General features: G+C 32.4%; 1 protein-coding gene across 7 annotated transcripts in view; it reads right to left on the bottom strand.

The window, feature by feature from the left end:
- LOC124950683 (neo-calmodulin-like) overlaps nucleotides 1–17,500 on the bottom strand; it is a 97,686-nt gene that overhangs the window by 1,613 nt on the left and 78,573 nt on the right. For 5 of the 7 annotated variants that reach the window (XM_047497760.1, XM_047497761.1, XM_047497758.1 and 2 more), the window contains 6 exons: nucleotides 12,278–12,523; nucleotides 4,015–4,048; nucleotides 2,187–2,288; nucleotides 1,054–1,189; nucleotides 703–851; nucleotides 1–504 (listed from right to left, as the gene is read on the bottom strand). The exon at nucleotides 1–504 is cut by the window's left edge and continues 1,613 nt beyond it. In XM_047497760.1, coding sequence (XP_047353716.1) covers nucleotides 473–504; nucleotides 703–851; nucleotides 1,054–1,189; nucleotides 2,187–2,288; nucleotides 4,015–4,048; nucleotides 12,278–12,523 — 699 coding nt within the window. In that variant the 3' untranslated portion in view covers nucleotides 1–472. Of the gene's footprint in view, nucleotides 505–702; nucleotides 852–1,053; nucleotides 1,190–2,186; nucleotides 2,289–4,014; nucleotides 4,049–5,327; nucleotides 6,487–8,968; nucleotides 10,241–12,277; nucleotides 12,524–17,500 lie in introns of those variants that run through there. The other 2 variants (XM_047497762.1, XM_047497763.1) reach the window with 2 other exon arrangements.

Here is a 17,500-nt window from a genome sequence, read left to right as displayed (position 1 = left end):
CGCATATCGTCTTTTTTCGTGTACCGTGTATGTGTGTGTTGTGTCTTTTTTCGCGCGTGCGGACACATGTTTTTCTTTTAAAAGATCGGCGAACATCATCGTATTGTTTCATTGTTTCTTTTTTTTCCTTTGTTTTCTTTTGTTTTGTTTAATCTTTTTTATTTTTTGTTTGTTTGTTTGTTTTAATTTCATACGCGAATAATCGATAAATTCGACGAGAATTTTCGATTGACTCGACACGCTCATTTAGTTACTTTTAGGACGATGATTTTGACATTGTTGCTGCTGTGATTGCTTCTTTTACTGCTGCTGTTGCTGCTGCTGGTGCTGCTGAATGCTAGGATATCGCAATAAACGTCCTTCTTTCTATCTACGATCCTGGCGAGGAACTTTGCGTGCTTCCTTCTTTTCTTCTTCTTCTTCTTTTTCTTCTTCTCCATCAACATCGTCGTCGGATTAGACGACCAACGAACTAATTTTTCGACGTCAAAATTGTCACGAATTCTGAAATAATATTGAGTATATATATTGTTTGGCATATTGATTGAAAATCGTCGCAAGGAGTCTTTATCCAATTTTGTTTTTTATTATACTTTTTTATTATTTTTATTTTCTTCTTTTTTTTTTGTTTTTTATATGCCAACGAGAACGTTCATCGTCGACTCACGATAACGATCTTCGAAAGTCATTAAAAATAATTACCTTCATAGTTAACCATTCCATCACCATCTAAGTCCGCCTCCTTGATCATGTCATCGACTTCTTCCTCCGACAATTTTTCACCGAGATTCGTCATTACGTGCCGTAATTCCTTCGATGAGATCAGGCCGTCTTTGTTCTTGTCAAATACTCTGTACGACGGAAATAATTATCGAATTAATTTCCGGAAAAAGAGAAAAGTCGATGAGGGAAAACAAAAGGGGGGGAAAACAAAGGAAAAAGATAAAGAAAAGACAAAAAAAAAACGAAAAAGAACAAAAGAAATTAAAAGGGGAAAAAAATTCTTTAGTGGCATAACCGACTTTTGTAATTATCGATTAGCTCGAGAATCACCTAAACGCTTCGCGTAACTCGTCCTTCCCGTCTGCTCCCTTCATCTTCTTTGACATCATTTGCAGGAACTCATTAAACTCGATGGTACCATTACCATCTTGATCCACTTCATTCACCATATCTCGTAGTTCCGTATCTAAAATGTATAAAAAATATATCATAGAAATTCTTTAATTACTATGTTCAACTCGACATATTTTCAATTATTATTTCTCAATCATTTTTGATTAAACACGAAATGTCACGAGTAAGAATTTTATATATATATATATATATATATATATATATATATATATATATATACACACACACGCACATAATTTTCTATGAAAAAGAAAGTTGTTACATGATCAAAGTGGACTCGCTCTATTTGTACAAATATAGCTCTCAGACACGATCTTTCTTGCTAAATGGATTGTCTAGATTGTAAGGTTTTGTGGACATGTAATTTCAACGCTGACATTCTTTTGTCTATAATGGATGAAATGATAATGAACAATCAGTCTATAATGAATTATTCTCTGTATCATTATGTAAGAATTTTTTTTTCTTTTCTTTTCTTTTCTTTTTTTTTTTAAGAGACGAAAAGATACCTTTTTCGTTCGTCAACTTTTTTATGCAACAATTCGACGGTTCTATCGATTTTACTTTTTTTTTTCTATCCCTAGTTAATAAACTCTCTCTTAGATATTCCTAGATATTTCGCACTTATTATACAATAGTTATATATCACATACATTATTTTATTCTCTTTATTATATATTTATTATTCGTAAATAATCAATTATTATACAAGAATCCGTTAAATAAATAATTAAATAAATGAATGAATAAATAACGATGAAAATAATAGAAACAATATGTCAATAATTTTCGATTGATCGATACGATCAATCGATTATTATAAAGGAAATTGTAATTGAAAAGAATAAAAAAGATTTCGAGAGATCTATCCTCACAGTAAAGATATTTTGCCCAGGCTAAGCTTTCATCAGAGAGCATGGCGTAAAGCCAGATCGTATTTACCTTCTGGCCTACGAATAACGATGCCGTCGTCCGAATATTTGTGCGCGTATGCACCCAATACGCATAAACATAAATCGTACGTCTGCATAAAAAGAATTCTTACTCACCGGACGGTCTCTGTCCCAGAGATCGCATGACCACACCAAGTTCAGCCATGGTGATTGTTCCATCTTCGTCTTTATCGAACAGCATGAATGCTTCTTTGAATTCTGTAAAGAAGAAAAGGGGGGATTGGATAGGTCGGCGATTGGATGGGTGGTTGGGAAATATAAACAAAAATAAACAATCGATATAATTAGATACTTACTCAATGATATTATTCAAGCCATTACATTCATTAATTTACTAATGTTACTATTATAAATTAAACTTTTACATTTATTTATTGTTGATATCAATCAATGCATTGTATTCATTAATTAATTAGTTGAACGTATTAATATTACAGCCAATAGCCAATCAGTATTCTACAGATTTAATAAATGTGTAGGTAATATTGTAAGCATTGCTATTAATAAAATGAATACGTAGCGAGTGTTTCGATATGTAGAAAGAAGAGAAGATAAGAAAAAAAAAAAAAAAAAAAAAAAAAAGATTCTACGTCGCGTCGATCTATAGATACGAATTTTTACTATCGTCGGAGAAAATATACGCAAGATCCGTAACACATACAGAATAGATACACTCAGACACATACACACACATACACACACACACACACACACGTGTGTACTTTATCCAATTCCCATTTCATGACTTTATAAAATAGCAAACGTCGGGTGACGTTTCTCTTCTCATACTTCGAAGACACGCGAATTTAATCGATTCGATCTCTGGCTATGTGCCGCTGAAGACAAAAAAAAGTCTGAAAGATTTTATTGAAACGAGCAACACGCGCCGAAAAAGCAACGATGTCGGTTTGCGATGTAGAAACGATGTACTTTTTGTTATCGCGATTAAGAATCATTTTCTTGGTACGTTAATTGCTTTCTCCGTCTATAATGATATCTCGGCGTACTGTTATAATTAAAATCATAACGGATTACAAACTTTGGCAAAGGGACTTTCAGAAAAAAAAAAAAAAAAAAAAAAAAAATAAAAAAAAATAAAAAATATAAAAAAAAAACACTTCGAAGGGTTAAAGATTAAAGAAATTCTCTTTTTCTAATTTTTCTTTCTCGTTCGCAGAGAAAGAAAAAATTCTAAAAAGAAGAAAAAAAGAAAAAAAAAAAGAAAAAGAGAAAGAAACGAAAAAAAAAAAAAAAAAAAAAAAAATTTCGTTCTTCGCTCGTTTAAACGAAACCAAATTAGTAATCTGAAGGGATAAACGCAACTGCAAACGAAATCTTGACGAATTCTAGAGAAAAAATGCTAAACGTTCCCAATTCCGCTTTAGCAGGCAAGATTACGTTTCGCCTAGCCAGCTGAAAAATATCGAACGTTTTCATAATTAAAAAACTTGCTGCCGAATATGCTTTGCTGTACAGTATGAAAATTAGGAAAACCTTGAGAAAGTCCCACGTAATACATACATACATACATACATACATACATACATACATACATATATACATACATACATACATACATACATACATACATACAATATACATACATATACCATACATACAATACACATACATACATACATGTATACATACATAAACACGTTGGTACGATTCGAAAGAGAAAGAAAAGTACGAGGAGTGGCCAACTGAGTGGTGGAGTCAACGCGCTGCACCATTACTACATACATTTGCATATATAAATACTTGAGCTGAATGCAAAAGCGAAATAGAGCTCTACCGGTGAAATCTAGCTGCGGTATTTTTCTCGCTACGTAACCAAGCCAAAATTTTCATTCAATTACAAATCACAAATAATCATTTATGATCGAACAAATTTCTTATAATTAAATAATGATATCAAACTTACCAGCCACTTGATCTTCCGTGAGACCATACTCGGACTGAAACAAAGCAAGAGAAGAGAAAAAAAAAGAAGAAAAAAAAAAAAAAAAGAAAAAAAAAGAAAGAAAAAAAAAGAACACATTTGAATTATTCCAACGAGTATAAAATAATCTTCTAGAAAATAGAGATGTTACTCCTAAGGGAAGTTTAACGGAGAAATGATTATTACTACGTAGAATACAACTTCTATTTACTACCGAAACGCATTCTCGTAAACCAACGTTATGCTAAAATCGGGTTGAGAGAGGAAAAGAGAAGGAGAGACAGAGAAAAAGAGAGAAGAGAGAGAGAGAGTGAGAGAGAGAGAGAGAAGCAGGGAGGGATAGTTCGCGTTCTAAACAAGCATATAATCAGGCAAGTGGGCGTGGCACGACGTTCGTAAAGTTCGCGTAATTAACGACGGCGTTCTGACTCGCGAATACCGTCATTATTATGTCAATTTATACCATTTTCACGCGCACGCCTATATTTCTCACGCTAAATCGTTATTAAAGTTTGTCGAATTAAAGGCTTACATTTTGTTATTATTAATGAAACTATATTGACTCATTCATAGAATCAAGAAATCCTAAGGGAGTTGACGTTTCGTCATTTTCGATGTTGATTTTGTTACGTTTCGTTGTTTAAGGAACTTAAAAAAATAAAAAAAAAAATAATAAAAAAAAACAAAAACGAAAAAAAAAGAAAAGAAAGAAAAAAAGAAAAATGCACGACAAACGATTCCTGAGATACGATGAAAAGAAAAAAAAAAAAAAAAAAAAGAAAAAAGAACCGATACAACTGATCCTGTCCGCTTGTATTCTCATTTTTGCTTGATAAAAGGATAACAATGTTCTCATATGTTCGAGCTTTTAATAACGTGGAAAAAGTTTATATCGAAAAACGACGGAATGGAGATGTCATCGACATATGTAAACCCATACGTTCGATTTTACTTTTCTTTCTTGTCAAGATTCTTTTGTCAGTATCGTTACGAAAAATATTGCGGTTCAATCGCGAACGATTTCATTTCCATATCCATTATATCGGTGTCCACATTTCGTCCTTGCGGTTCGTATAGTTCGAAAGTAAAGCCGATGCGCTTTTTCGTTCGAACGATAGAGATTGAAAAAGGTGAAAGAAAAAAAGAGAGATAGGGAGAAAGAGTGAGAGAGAGAGAGAGAGAGAGAGAGAGAGAGAGAGAGAGAGAGAGAGAGGGGGGGGGAGGGGAGAGAGAAAGCGTGAAAGAGACAAAGCACTTTTTATGGCTTCACAATTTCTCGAAAGTAGAACACTCACAGAGATATTTCTGATCTGACAATCGATTTGATTTGTTAGCCGTCGAAGCTTACGATATTCGTATGTGTATTTCCTTGACTCTGCCATAACAGTGTGGCTATTGAGACGATACTAAATTCGAATAGATCTTGATCTTTTCGTCGGCAAAGAGGGAACGAGCGAACTAAACAGGATGATTCTTGGCCGATTGCCTATTAGTAGGCTTCTTTCGTTAGAATTCTCATCCATTTCGTACGATGCTCGTTCTCTAATTAAGAGGTCGCACACATACACAGACATTATCGGCTAATATATGTAGCTTATAATAACGTCTCGCCTTGTCTTTCTCATCGTTAAAAATCCGACTAGTAGACATGATTTTAATAAGGAGGACGTTGCTTCGGTAGCGTCACATAGGCACTATTTAAAAATAAGTAAAATTCGTATCTTTCGTTATATTTTCATTTCATATAATATTTTTTTTTTCTTTCTTTCTTTCTTTCTTTCTTTCTTCTTTTTCATTTTCTTTTTTTTTTTTTTTTTTCTTTTTTTACTATAAAAATGTCACTGAAAGATAAATTCACAATATCAAGTTGATTCTTATGAATTGGAACTCGAGATCGCACGGACAATCGTGTTATTTGAAATATGATATACAATTGAAATTTTGCGCGATTCATATTGCGATTCCATGATAAATTGATGTTAAATATTCTAAAATGATTCATTCCGTTATAATATTCTCACTGTTCATATAATTCACGATAACTTAACGATAATCTAGCGACGGTGACGGAGAGAAGAAATAGATTGCGTGCAAAAGAACTCGATGAAAAATACGATAGTTTATTTTCATATTTTATCAGATATCGCACAAACTTGTTGAAATATTTTTGCCATAACATTGGTTGATATGACCAATAAGAATATCCTTACAGTTAGCTAATGAAATATGCATAGTATCCAATATTTTGATAATGAAAGAACTTTCTGTGAAAAAGTGCTAAAGTTTTTAATTCGTTCTTTGCGTATTTCGTTAGATTTATAAAGCGAATCGAATTAAGATTCTAATCGTAAAAACATTTGAGAAATGTTTCTCTTCTGTTCCATTTATCATATTAAATCTAGATATTATAATGAGTATGTCAATTTCAAAGAAAGAACCTCAAGGAATACGATCTCTTGATGAAAACTTGTAAGACACTCAAAAACATTCTAATCATAAATTAAATGTTAACGTCTTTGAGATTACGAAAATCACGGAAATTTGAAAACGACGTATATAAAGATATGGATATTTTATGTAATTATTATTATTATGCATGCATAATAATAATAATAATAATAATAATAATAATTAAATAAAATCAATTAAATTAATTTTCTTTATATAATGACGTCGTTGATCAATTTAATCGATAAGACGAAAGAAATCAGAAATTCGACAAAGAAAAACTGCAATGTTTTATTGTGACAAAATAAAACAAATTTTCCTTCGAGAACGTAAATTAACGAGTAATTATGAGGAACCATAATGAAGTGAAAGAAAATATTAGATCGTATACTTTGTACCTATTTCTATCTTATCGACTAAACTAAACGAGTAAAGAAAATTGTTTAACATCGCGTCGTTTTAATGTTTCGAAATAAATTGAATTTTCTAAAAGGAAAATTCTGATACAAGATATAGGATGGGACAATTTTAATGATACCTGAAACGTCCCATCATTTTCCTTGAAACAAGTAATTCTTTAATACGTTCCTTAGAATAAAACTTTCATGTACCATTTGAAATTTTTGAAAAATAAAATAAGGATTGAAATGAGATTCTAATATAGTTTAGAATCTAATCGGTAAAATACATATACTTTGATGCAATCACATTAAATTATAATGTATCGGATTAGAACGTTGTTTTTCAATCAATGTCCTCGTATAATTAAAGCATACTTCAGAAGCATGTTCTCTTGTAATTCAATGTAAGAGCTGTACACTAATTAGATAAGTCTTAGTCCTTAGAGTCGATCTTTCATTTTCACTGACAATTGTATGTACTTACATATACATGTACATACATACATGCATACATACAATACTTACATATATTCATATATTCATATATATACATACATAAATATATACATAAATACATAGATACAGGAGATAAGTTCAAAATCCTTGTACGAAATAATTCATCGATCCTTAATAATCCAGCGATATATTTTACTGTCGAAGGATTCGAGTTAATAAAATTTCTAACTATAATTGATTCTCGATTCATAATCTTAGTGATGAAAGTAGGATTTCTTTACGATAAGGATGAAGGAAATAGATAGAAGAGAATCAAAGAAGAGCATCGTGTCGATCGTAAGTACTGTGGGAAAAGGAGCACAGCTTAGTCGTTCTTCTCCTACGTGAGTTAGTACTCAGATATCTCTTCGACGTTCGGAGTTTCAAGGGAAAAGGACGAAATACTATCGAGATATTTTCTTCCCCTCTTCCTCCTTTGCTTTTCTACATTTCGATATTTCCCTCTGAGTTTTTCCTTCGAAAAGAGGCTGGCAAGGTCGAGCTTTTTGATTTGGGTCATGTCGTTTTCAAGCGAGTTTCGGATAGAAATAGAAGAGGGAAAAGAGAGAAGAGAGAGAGAGAGAGAGAGAGAGAAGAAAGAGGTAAAAGGGAAGAAGAAAGATTCGTATAAATTCATGAAAAGTCTAAGAGGAATCGGTACCTTCGTGGAATCCTACTGTACATAACCGTTCGTTTATACTTATGTATGTACGTTTATGAAATTCCACGGAGTTTCAACATCAAACTTGAAACGTCTCGGGCAAATCTTTCTCGTTGTCTTTACCTCGAATATTTCTGGAAACGTAAGTATATAAACATATCATATTGCATAGGCTTCTCCATTTAATGAAGAATATTTTTCGTAATTTGTTTTAGAAATAATTTATTTATATTACGTAAGTAGAATATATTTAACAAATAAATACATCTTGTTTTTTAAATTTTCATCGATATCATCACGATGAAAATTTTTGATATTTATGCATTATTAGAATTTATTCCTAATTATCTTTTAATTTTCATTTAGTTCGCAAAAAGCGAACTTGTCACTGTCGGACATTCTCTGAATTCATTAATCGAACAATGATTATATATTATATGATAGATATATTTATATTAGATGAAAGAAAAAAGAGAGAACGTTTGTGAATTTGATAAATGGTAGGAAACTTTTCAATGAGATCATAATTACGATGCGTTGTTTTGATCGTGATTATTTTTTTCTGTCGATAGAAAGCAAATGAACGCATATGCAAATATAAACGTGCGCATATATACGCACACGAACACATACACATGATGAGAAAATGAAGCTTTGATTTTTTTTAAAAGAGAAACGAAAAAGAATGAACGAACGAGCAAAGTTTGAAATGGGAGCATGGTAAAAGCGGTAGAAAAATATTCGTCTCGGAAAGACCGCACCGATGGGAAGGAAAGGTAAACAAATTTGTGCGAATGTGTAATTTGGAGAAAAGCGTTCATGGATTTTCTTCCTTTCATTTCCTTTCTCTATTTCCTTCTTTTCCTTTCCTTTTTTTTCCCTCTTTTTTTTTTTCTTTTTTAATTAACATCTTACGAACTAGTCGACTTACGCTTATTTGTCTCGTTTGACAATCGATCGTGCTGGTCAATCTTCTTAATTTTCCATACGCCGAACTATATTTCTTCTCCGTTTCAGCCATTTTTTTTTTCTCCGGAAGACTTATTTTCCTCGGGATATAATTCTTCGTTAACAGTAAAGAAGATTCTCTTTGAGTTCTTAGTCACATAAATATCTCGCTAAATCTCGCGACACTTGTCTCGATAATTCACTCGTTTTACTGCATCCTTTACGGGTTGAAGTTACGATCGGTCCCTCCGATCAACTTATTCACATTGGACACTTATTTTATATAGTCACTTTGATTTTTCTTCTACGGATCCAGTTTCTCACCTTCGTTCTTTTATTATTAATTTCGAAGGTTACGCTAACGTCGTGCTTTTTGAAAAGTCCCTTCCCGTTCGCTTTCACTCAGTGAAGAGGTCGACGTACATTACTCACGACAAAGCTCGTGCGAATACAGATCCGAGCCAAAATAATATTTATGGACTACCGACGTTATGCCCGAGCTAAGATCACTGTTTAGTCGCCAAAGAGACCTAGCTTTAACCATATCTTTTTTTAAACTTTATTGTTTCTCCTCTTGTTTTATTTTATTTCTTTTCTTGTTTCGTTTCTTATTTTTTTCTTCTTTTTTCTTTTTTCGTTTTATTTTATCCTCCCTTAAATTATTATTATCGATATTAAATGAACGTTCAAAGTTTCAATTTCATTCTTTATTCTCATTTCAATTTGCACCTCACGTAGATAATGATCCTTCCTCGAAGAATCTTAATACATTTGTTTTTTTAGAAAACTATCGATGTCCTCTTACTTCGTTGATTTCATTATTCAAAATGGTCATAGTTAGATCGATTTATATGTCGTAACTTTTCACTCGCGTATAATTCGCATTCGACTTTAACATGAGAACAACTAGTTCGAAGACAAAAGATGTCGGAATATGTCTTTGGTCAACCTTCGGCTGTTTTTAACTGTCATTGCCCCTCCACGATCGGCTGGCAACAAGAAAATGGCAGGCGGTGTCTTCTCTCTCCTTATAATAGCGTTTCGTTGTGCCGGTTGTAACGCTACGCTCATTGCCAAACGTCGAATGACTCGTGTATACAATTATTAACAAGAAGGAATAGAATATTTCTCATCAATTTGTCATTTACACTTGCTTTCGTTTTAACATTGATCTTTACTACTGGCAGCACATTTCATTCATACCAATACGTTCTTTGTTCTATTCTTGCAATGTAACACGTAAAGTAAATAGACGTGAAATAAATATACGTCTTAAGTAACAATTCGGTCGAGTGACAAATGAAAATTTGAATCCATTCATTCATTTTCTATCACTGATATTTTGTAATCTATTTATAAATAATACATATATTGTTTTTTTTTTTTATTGATAGATGTCCATTCAGAAGATTGGATATAAATATATTATATATATATATATATATATATATATATATATATATATATAAAACATTGTTTCGATCTAATTTTACATTATTGATTGCTATTCTATTTTGGTAAAGCATCTTCTAAAAAAGACTTTGACTTTAAATCGAAACTTTCACTTCGTTTGTAACGAGATGTTTGTAAGAAGACGAAATAGAAGTAGTAGTAGTAGTAGTAGTAGTAGTAGTAGTAGTAGTAGTAGTAGTAGTGTAGTAGTAGCAGTAGTAGTAATAGTAGTAGTAGAAGAAGAAGGAGAAGGAGAAGAAGAAGAGGAGGAGGAGAAGGAAGCTGTCTGGAACTATTTTTGGAATGACACGACGTAGAAATCTGAGATTCTTGTGAACCATTTTATTACCTACCATAGTTCAATCCAATTAACATTTCCGGATTTAAATTCCTCATTTGTTTACTAAAGCACGAAATAATATTACAGAGTCTGAACAATGAAAATCGTATTGTACTCGTTCGACTGTAAATAAATGATCAGAAATATCGTATATTCCTTCTATATATATGTATGTACATTAATCGATAGGGAATTTTCGTAGGATCGACTTTATCTCCATATGCTTTTTTTTTCTTTTTTTGTTTTGTTTTTTTTTCCCGTTAGAGCAACGTACGGAACGAAACTAGTACGTAACTACCACTGGCACAGTTGTTACGGTGCATCAATTAACGAAGTTCGGCTTGTAAAAAATTTTAATTGCATTCTCCCTTGCTAAGCAAAGGGATCGATAAATTTCACGTATGTACGTTCCAAATGTTTTCCACATTAATCCGGTAGTACCATCTGTCGGCTTTCATTTCGACGTTAGCTTTCTTTCTGCTTACTGAATCATATTAGATACGCTTGCCTCGTTTTCAGAAATTAATACGATACAAAGCGTGTCTCAGTAATTTGACAAACTTTAAAAGCTAAAACGCTCGAAATATACACATATTAAAGATCTATTTAACATATGATCGTTACAATGAATTAAATAATGATCTTATGATTTAATATTTTCTTTCATTAATTTGAATAATTAGAAATTCATTATAAAATTAATTGTTATCAACAAAAAAAAAAAAAAAAAAAAAAAAAAAAAAGAAAAAGAAAAAAAAAAAAAATAGAAAAAAAAGAAAAAGAAAAAAGAGAAAAGTAAACTAAAATGTCATTTTTAAAACAGTCGTAAGAAGGAATTATTTTTTTTTATTAATAAATACATTAAATTTACTCGTCGTCAAAGAAAAAGCGCTTATACGTTAAACGTTGTTTTTCAAAATATAGATCTTGAAATATTAATTATATTTCGAGCTAACAGAAAAATCAAAAGAAAGAATAATTTCAAATTCGTATTGACGAATAGAGTATATAACATACCTATCGAAAATTTTACGAGCAAAACGTTTATCGGCGATTAAACGTTGATCGTTCAGTAGATAAATAAATTTATGGTCAGACGTATACTTTTTTATATATCAAATACATACATACATATATACATACATATATACATACATACATATATATATATATATATATGTATGTATGTATATGTAAGTACGTGAATCTGATTTTAATGAACAATTATTACTCTGTACTTTTTCCTTTATTTTTTATCCTTCCAATGTTATATTCAATTTCAATAATCGAAACTATCGAAATATGTTATAACTATCATCATAAGTATTCATTCTGTTACTTTGATGGAGGTTCAAAAGTTTGATATGCAAATTATAAGAATATTAAAGCCGCGCAATTAATACAGCACGATGGGATTGAGATTATATGCTTTTATAATCTCTCTCTCTCTCTCTCTCTCTCTCTCTCTCTTCGAAATTTATTCATCTTTAACGAACTTACCAGATTTATGGTGACGATGAGATCGTACTGTTGCCTCTGGCCTTTCTTTTTGTTCTTTCCCGTTTTAACGGAGGCAGCCTTAGGGGTAACTTTGACCTGCCCTTTTTGAGCTGTTGGCTTCTGCGCTGGCTTTGTCGCGACCTTGGCACCAGGAGCCCCCTTTTGTCCAGCCGCTAACGGTGCCTTTTGACCCGTCGCACCTTTCTGATTCACGTGGCCAACTCCATCGGCTGGTTTGTTGCGTGCCTGATGGAAACAAAACAAATATTACTGGTTAGGTGTCACGAAGATACGATCTACTTGAACAATGATAACGGTTCAGACAGGTCGAACCCGTATCATAGCTTTTTCTTCGGATTCCTTCGAACATAGTCGAGCATAGTCGAGCGTGCACGATGAGAAAAAAAAGAGAAAAGAAAAAAAAAAAAAGAAAAAAGGAAATAGAAAAACAAGATATACCGTTAAGATTGAATAAAAATCTCTTTTCGTTCCCCATCCCTTCCACCATTTGAAACACGCTAAGCCATTTGTGAAATGTTTCCAAAAGAAAATGAGAGACTTATAATTCGATTATATTCGTTGCTCGCGTGTAAGCGCGCGTGAAATCACAGCGCCAGAAATGAAATTTTATTCCGCAAGAATCAGCAAGGACGGTCAAAACGGTAGAAAGAAAAACGCGGGAAAAATTTTCAAGCTGGAACGATAGCTATGAGTTTAAATTATCGGCTCGTAATTCTCGTTTCCTTGACGGACACGTTTCGAAAAAAAAAAAAAAAAAAAAAAAAAAGAGAAAAAGAAATGAGACATCGGCACGGTATCACCGTGGGCGGCCATATTGTCCGCTTGAAATAATAATCCTCATTTGCCAACGTTGTTTTATTGTCTCTCGTAAGAATAAGCTACGAGAAATTGGATGGAGTTTTCTTCTCCGCACTACACTTAAGAATTCGTGTTGCTTTATGATCGTAACGTTGCTCGTAAAACTCCCCCAAAATATGCGCCCGCAGTGTTTCGACAATCTTATTATTCTCGAATGAATCATCTTTACGAGTCGGTATCATCGAGTCGGCCCGAAACGAAATTTACCCGGAAACAGAAATCTAAACAATATAATATCGCGTGTAAACATTTATCTCTTAATAGTTTTATCGTTTCTACGTTAGAACAACGAACCGTGCGAAAAATCGTTTTACGGACACATTACGATTTTATTCGTTGAATTTGAAATAATATCTTTCCCAAATAGTAGGCTCTCTTGATTTTTCCGATCCGTTAAACGTTCGATTCTTATCAAACAAGTTTTTTTTTTTTTTTTTTTTTTCTATGGAAATTGTAGATCTGAGTTGGATGAAAATCTGGACAAAGGAAACAGTCGGTGTAAAAGGGGAAAAATCTAAAAGTAATCTTATTTCCGACGGTCGATGGAACTTAGGAAGATACAAAAAGTGGGTCATCATTGATCAGAAATCTCTTTCATATCAGAAAATCAGGAAAGCTAGGAATCGTTTTCTTTTATTCTTTTTTTAATCTTTCTTCTTTCTTCCTTTATTTTTCTGTTTTTCTATTTTTTTTTTTTTTTTTTTTTATTTTATTTTATTTTATTTTATTTTTTTTTTATCGATTTCTCGCGATAAATACCTTTCTCGGAGAATCGAATTCGACGATAATATTTTCAAATGAATCCCCGCGACTCGCAATAAACTTCGTTTTATAAATAAATCAGTGTGAAAACGGTTTGGGACACAAGGACGGGATATATCTCTTTAAATCAGCGAAAAGAGATTTTAGATTGGAGTACGCAAAAAGGATTTGTCAAAGGCGTTATCGAATATATCGCATTATCGCGATACGTTAGAATTCTAACGATCTCTTTTTGTCGATTTAATGCATTCTTCTTTTTCCTCCGTTATAAAATTCACGTATATATGTAAGTTTCGTGGTCTTTCGTAAAATCGACTCGATTATAACAAGAACAAAGGACGTTCGATATTTTCAATAAACTCATCATCGTGCTATCGAAGAAAATCTAGATAGATTCGCCTTCGAATGAATGGATTTCCTATACCATTTTTATAGTAGAATGGATGTATCGATGCGCCTAGCAGATTGAAATTATCCGGATTGTATTGGTTTTTTTTTCTTTTTTATTTTTATTTCTTTTTTTTTTTTTTGTATCGGGTAAAAAGAAGAATTCGGAATATTCGTTTGCGAACGAGCTTTCGAGAATATTACTACGACAGAAATAAAAAATTCATTGCAGATTCAAGTTTTACTTTTACTTTACCATCAAATCCAAATATGTTCTTTCTTTTTATATTTTTTATTTTTCTTTTATTTTTTATCTTTTTCTTTTTTTGTCTGTATAAATGATTAAAATAATACCTGACCGTTATGCAATCTTTTTCTATGTATTCTTTGCATGTGTCACTTATAAATTCGATTTAGTGGAAGGCAAGAGAATCGATATTAAGCGTGTAACCATTTATAGGGAAGAGAAACTATAGAAGGTTTAACGTTGTAGAAATATGTCGAACGATCGTGTTTACGAGCGAAAAATGCATCAACGAAATGAAAAGTACTTAGGCGTTTATATGCGTATATAAGAGAAGAAAGAATAAAAAAATAAAATAATAATAAAAATAAAGATGGAAATAAAAAAGAAAAAAGAAAAAAGAAAAAAAAAATGAAAAGAAAAAAGTACAAACGGAAGAATCAAATTGGACAGTGAAATGCATTTCCTTGACCTCGTCTTTCTCGTCGCACGTAAAGCATAGTCTTTCTTATTCTTTTGTATTATTGCACCAACAGAAACGTGAAAAAGCTTCTCGGCGGTTTCCTTTCTTTTTTCTTTTTCTTTTTTTCTGTTCATATTTTCAATGAAAACGCGAGGCAAAAATGTTCCCTTCAACCGGATAAGAATTCGCGAAGCATGAATTCACGAAAGACAGGAACCTATATGCTTACCTACCTCTATATATTATATAATACACACACACACACACACACAAACATACACACACACACACATATATATATATATACCTATATTCATCAAGATTTTCCAAATGGCATTCTCGAAATCACGCGAATGGGTAAAAACAAGGATTCTTTTGCTTTAGCGAAATGAAAATGTTAGGGTAGCAAACGTTTGCGGTTTTGGAGGAAGATGGAGGAGGGAGGAGAAAAAAGAGAAAAAGAAAAAAAGAGAGAAAGAGAAAAGAAAGAGATTAATTAGGCGAACCGGAAAGGTCTAATGTTAAAGGAACGACAACTGTTATGTTTCGTTAGTTTGCCCTGGGACTCGCTATTGTTTCGCGGTATACAAGCTAATGATGCCACGGAATCATTTGCGGTTTACTCTCTTTGATCTGTATCCCTCTTTATTTCTATATATTTTCTAGCAATGTTTTTTTTTTTTTTTTTTTTTTTTTTTTTTTTTTATTATTATCATTCGGTCTCGTTCTATTATCCAGCTAAAGTTTCTTTCTTTTCATTTCCCTTTTAATTTCGTGACTACGCTTCGAGACTAAGGATTCGAATGAAAATATCGAAAGGGTAGAGAAATAAAAGAAGATATAAAAAGAGAGACGTATCGATTTTAAAGAAAATAATTACAAACCGGTTGGCAAATGGAATACGATGCAATTTCAATTATGAAACTGTGATACCGTTAGGTACAAACGATCAGATTATACAAATAGGAAGAGGAGGAGGAGTATGAAGAAGAAGAAGAAGAAGAAGTAGAAGAAGAAGAAGAAGAAGAAGAAGAAGGAGAAGAAGAAGAAGAAGAAGGAGAAGAAGAAGAAGAAGAAGAAGAAGAAGAAGAAAGGAAACATGGAAATAGAGATGATTCTGCAAAATTGTTCTCTCCATCGTTATTATCTCAGAAGCAAGGTTGAACGATGAAGGGCTTGGGAATTACTTTCTCCATCTACATCGAAAACGACTTCCAACTCGGTTCGTAGTAGATACGAATATCCGAAAACCATGCAGATTCGGCGGTTTGAATATCCGATGAGAACGCAAATGCGAAGAGAGAGAAAGAGAGTATAGTTTGTTGAAACTAACTCCATCGATTCGGCGAAGAGTCATAAATCCGAGGATGGCACGATGTGTTTGGAATGAGAGCTGGAAACGTGTAAAGGCACAACTTTATCTCGAAATTGATAATATTTTTTTTTTTTGTTTTTTACTTCAAAATATAACGATAAGTGAAAGAAGAATTTAAAAATGTAAAGATTGTATTTCGATCGAACGAATTTGAACGATGAAAGAAACGAATGAAGAAAAGGATAGTTGTTATAAGTTCTGTCGTTTAATTTTTATCGATAACGATTTAAGACCAAGAATTCCTGCTAAATATAGCAGAGTTGAAAAATATCCAAGGTTTGTTCAAATAATAATTCAAGAAAGAGCGAGAAAGACAGAGAAATAAAACGAAAAAAATAGAGAGAGAGAGAGAAATAGAGAGAGGGAGAGAAAGAGAGAGAGAGAGAGTGAGAGAGAGAAATGGTATGTCTCGCGTGGGTAGATCCGTAGAGATAATTATAGCTCTTACCGTCTGCCACGTTCTTGAGTAAGGCACCGTCATACGTTGCGTACCCCAAGAGGAAAAGAAATGTTGCCTTTTCTGTATAAATCCTGATTAACAAGAATCCCAATTTGATTCGCGTTTCAATTTATACAATTAAATAATAACGACGTACGAACATTTTAATTGCAATACTTTCGTTAAATATATTTTCTAACTCGTGGATATACGATTCCATGAAGTATGATAGAAACGAAATGAGAATGATCAATTTTGATCATTCATATTTAGATCTTAATGAAGTTAGTGTATTAAATTTTGATTAATTCTAAATAAATATAACAATTGTAAATAAATGAATATACAATTTTTTTGTTCTCTGTCATTTGTTCGTTGATTTTTCTTTTCTTTTTTCTTTCTTTTTTTTCTTTTTTTTTTTTTTTTTTTTTTTCTCTTCAGGCAATGTAAAAGTTAATTCGCGAAATAATAGATCGGTTCGTGCGACTTTAGTAAATGACGTTTAATTACAAGTTACCGATGTAAAATGGGTACAGCCGTTAGTTTTCACGGCTCTTGATACGATCGTATCGAGTCAGGGAGAAAAGAAATACGACGTCGTGAGCTTTACTAATTTACCGACCTTGTTCTCTCTCGTACCTACAATCTTGCTAACGTGCACTACCTGGAATATA

This window comes from Vespa velutina, chromosome 7 (assembly GCF_912470025.1).
Source record: "Vespa velutina chromosome 7, iVesVel2.1, whole genome shotgun sequence".
NCBI lineage: Eukaryota > Metazoa > Arthropoda > Insecta > Hymenoptera > Vespidae > Vespa > Vespa velutina.
This window is presented reverse-complemented; position numbering and strand designations above follow the sequence as displayed.